Source organism: Penaeus monodon, chromosome 32, assembly GCF_015228065.2.
Source record: "Penaeus monodon isolate SGIC_2016 chromosome 32, NSTDA_Pmon_1, whole genome shotgun sequence".
In the NCBI taxonomy this organism is placed as follows: Eukaryota; Metazoa; Arthropoda; class Malacostraca; order Decapoda; family Penaeidae; genus Penaeus; species Penaeus monodon.
In genome coordinates, this window is record NC_051417.1 from 31,168,661 (window position 1) to 31,168,903 (window position 243).

The window sequence follows — 243 nt, forward strand, 5'->3', positions numbered from 1 at the left end:
CCGAATACCACAATACCACTCGACTCTGGCTTAGAGAGCAACCCAGCAATCGAGAGAAGACCTGAATTCGCACGTAATAACACTCGAGACACGAAACAGCTGATGCGTCACAGAGGTACATAAACGCATGTCGAATTAGGGAAGGATTCAGTGTGCGTATGTCTCCTTCCCTTGCAAGACGTGTGGCGTGTTTACATCGTGGTCTCCAACATGGCTGCCAAGGGTGATGCTTTCGTTGACTTT

At 49.0% G+C, this 243-nt stretch overlaps 1 protein-coding gene across 1 annotated transcript in view; it reads left to right on the forward strand.

Moving 5' to 3' along the window:
• The first annotated feature begins 19 nt into the window (after positions 1-19).
• Positions 20-243, forward strand: part of LOC119593318 — a 1,964-nt gene continuing 1,740 nt past the window's right edge. The window contains exon 1 of the mRNA XM_037942245.1: positions 20-223. Coding sequence (XP_037798173.1) covers positions 211-223 — 13 coding nt within the window. The 5' untranslated portion in view covers positions 20-210. The remainder of the gene's footprint in view (positions 224-243) is intronic.